We start from the raw sequence: 2,712 nt of genomic DNA on the forward strand, positions 1-2,712 counted from the left end.
CCCGTCTCTGGGGAAGGGGCAGGCTGGAGGGAAGCACCCCGTCCCCCGGGGGAGGGCGGGCGGCTCTGCGAGGGGCTGGCGAAGGCGCTCTCCCCGGGGACGGGCAGGCTAGCTCTCCGAGGCCGTGTGGCACACAGAGTTCTGATCGGCACAAAATCTCTTCAGAGGCGGCGCACCGGAGTCCTCCTCCTCTTCAGTTACCTGCAAGAGCCAGAGGCAGAGGTCACGGGCAGTGACAGGAGCGCAGCGTGCCCACCAAGCCACGCGGACCTAGACAAGGCTGTGTGTCACGCTGTGGGGACACCCCGGGCTTTCATCTGTGAGGAAGCCCCAGGAATGGGAACCCACTTCAGCCCCGGAGCCAGCTAGAATCGTTGTTTTACTCCACCTCCACACCCTTTCTTCACACTTTAACACCTGAACTGAACCAGGGGACAGCTCGGAAAGCCGGGAGGTTTGGGGGAGCTCCTGGAGGGCGCTTTGGGACTGCAGAGCAAGCCCATCCGTCGAGACGATTCTGCTACAAGGGGCAGTAATGACGGTGAAAGGGCCAAGGGGGGTCCGTGCGCATTCAGACATCATTTCAATCCTCCTTCCCTTACCTGAGTCTCAAGGGGGACTGGCTCTTCCTTTGTGAGAGTGGGAGGCTCGTCTGCAACTTCCGAGGAAGGCAGGGAAGGCTCTGGGGAGAACAGAAGGGATAATGGAACTTCCGACCCAGGAGCATGGCAGTACCCAGCTCAGTGCTGAGCCAGGAGAGGAGACCTCCAGCAGAAGACACAAGACTCCCAGCAGTGCCTCAGTCACCCACCGGACAAGTAACGGCTCCAGCAGGGCCGTCCGCCTCCTCCCTTCCCGGCCCAGCACCCACCTTCCAGTGTCTCCTGCCCCAGTGTGGGTGGCTGCGAGTCGTCCGTGCGGAAGTCGGACGTATGGGCAGGGCTCATGGACTCGCTCTGCTGGGGACTGGGGCTGGAGTTGGGGCTGCTGTCCACCTTGAGCTGGTAGACGTCCGACAGGGAGCTCTGGTTGCTGTTCTCATCTGCAGAAACAGCACCTAGTGAAGAAGAGCACCTTGACCCGGGGGCACAGGCAGCCGAGGGCGGCACTGAGAGCCGGGGTCTTGGGGAGAAGGAAGAGCACAGTCAGAGGCAGTCGGAGTACAGGGGATTCACTGTCACCCATCACCGTAAGGGCTGCCGGGCACAAGGCTCCCCGCCGGGACATGGCTGGCATCAGATACACAGCTGGCCCACGGGAGAGGGGGTGCTTCTGCCCAGCGAATGAGTCTGAGCAGACAGAGAGCGACCCTGGGCTATTTGGAAAGAACGAGCAGAAGGCAGGGGGGGCGATGCAAAGCGCTGTGCCGCCAAATCTCACGTCTGCAGCTTGCGAGGGCCCCAGGCGTTCGAGGGCAGGAGACCTCTTGCCTGTGTACCGGGGTTTTGTACCTCTTCTGTTTGCGAGGCAGCAACCTAACACCAGGAGCAACGCTCAGCACCTGCCTCCGGCCGGGGAGGCAATCCTGGCACACATCTTTTCCAGATAAAGCTGTCCCACACTGCAGACCTGCAACGCTAACCTTCTCACCGCACCTACTGCAAGTGCCAACACATTCCCTGATCCTCCTCGGCCGCAGGGAGAGCCGAGTGGAAAGGCTGGGGACAGGCACAAGCTCTGCTCCAGCAGTGAGACCATGCGCTGCCTGAGCCTTGCTCAGCTCTACCACAGAACCCGGCCTGCTCGCGGCTGGCTGCAGTGCTCCGGGATCAAGAGCAACGTCAAGGAGATCCTCTGCCCTTCCATCCTAAGGTCCATGCAAGTCACTGCTGGAAGCAGAGGGCTCAGCTGCAGGCAGCTACCGGCCTCTCCCCCGCAGGGACTGCAAAGTGGGAATGGGAACCCCCACTCCTCCAGTTCCTTATGAGGCTTCCCACAGGAAGATCCCAGAAACAGCCAATTAAGATTCCTTCTGACAGCAAAAACGAATAGTTTCAGCAGGGACAGTCCAGAAATGGATCAACGCAACCCCGCACTGAAGACATGTGCTGCTCTTCCCAATATGCGTAGCGTACATAAGCCAGCAACATCCCAGCTTCTATAAGGCCTTGGAGTCTTCCCCCAGCTTGAAGGGGGCTCAGCCAGACTCACCTTGGAACTCCAGAAGGAGAGAGGAGTTGGCAGAGGTGTCAGCTGGGAAGCCATTGGGTTCTCGGGCAGTGCTGCTACTTGATTTGGATTTCTCTTTCTTGAGGAGAGAGAGGAAAGCAGAAAACACGAGGTCAGAGGAGCCCACCACTGGCAAGAGGGTGCAGAGGTGCACAAACTGCTCCAGAGAAGCTGCTCCCCTTTCTCTCTCCCAGCAGCCCGGGGGACGTGCTCGTGCAGGCCTTTTCCCTTTCCTTTCTGGGCACTTTTCTAACCGGGAGGCAAAACTTCAGCCACAAAGGGTTCAGAATCAGGAGTGAAAGGAGGAGTCGACGCCTGTCCTTGAGTACCGCCAAATAAAAACAACTCCTCTGGGGATCGAGGCAAAAAGGATCACAGGCAGCGAGAGGGGATCGTCCGAGAGCGCGTGAGCTCAGGTCCAAGGGGGAAAAACATTCCAGACCCGCCAGCACGGCTGCATCGCCGCAGGGCGGCGGCAGACGGGGATCGGGGGAGACGCTGCGGTCCAGGCTCAGGGGCGAGCCGGCCCGCCCCGGGGCAGGG

General features: G+C 60.4%; 1 protein-coding gene across 1 annotated transcript in view; it reads right to left on the reverse strand.

The window, feature by feature from the left end:
• Positions 1-6: 6 nt before the first annotated feature.
• The window catches only part of BCL7B (BCL tumor suppressor 7B), a 3,809-nt gene continuing 1,103 nt past the window's right edge, over positions 7-2,712 (reverse strand). Inside the window, exons 2-5 of the mRNA XM_009276420.1 lie at positions 2,152-2,298; positions 872-1,057; positions 603-682; positions 7-201 (exon numbers count right to left, since the gene is read on the reverse strand). Coding sequence (XP_009274695.1) covers positions 109-201; positions 603-682; positions 872-1,057; positions 2,152-2,298 — 506 coding nt within the window. The 3' untranslated portion in view covers positions 7-108. The remainder of the gene's footprint in view (positions 202-602; positions 683-871; positions 1,058-2,151; positions 2,299-2,712) is intronic.

Source organism: Aptenodytes forsteri, unplaced genomic scaffold (genome assembly GCF_000699145.1).
Source record: "Aptenodytes forsteri isolate BGI_AS27 unplaced genomic scaffold, ASM69914v1 Scaffold209, whole genome shotgun sequence".
NCBI classification, from domain to species: domain Eukaryota; kingdom Metazoa; phylum Chordata; class Aves; order Sphenisciformes; family Spheniscidae; genus Aptenodytes; species Aptenodytes forsteri.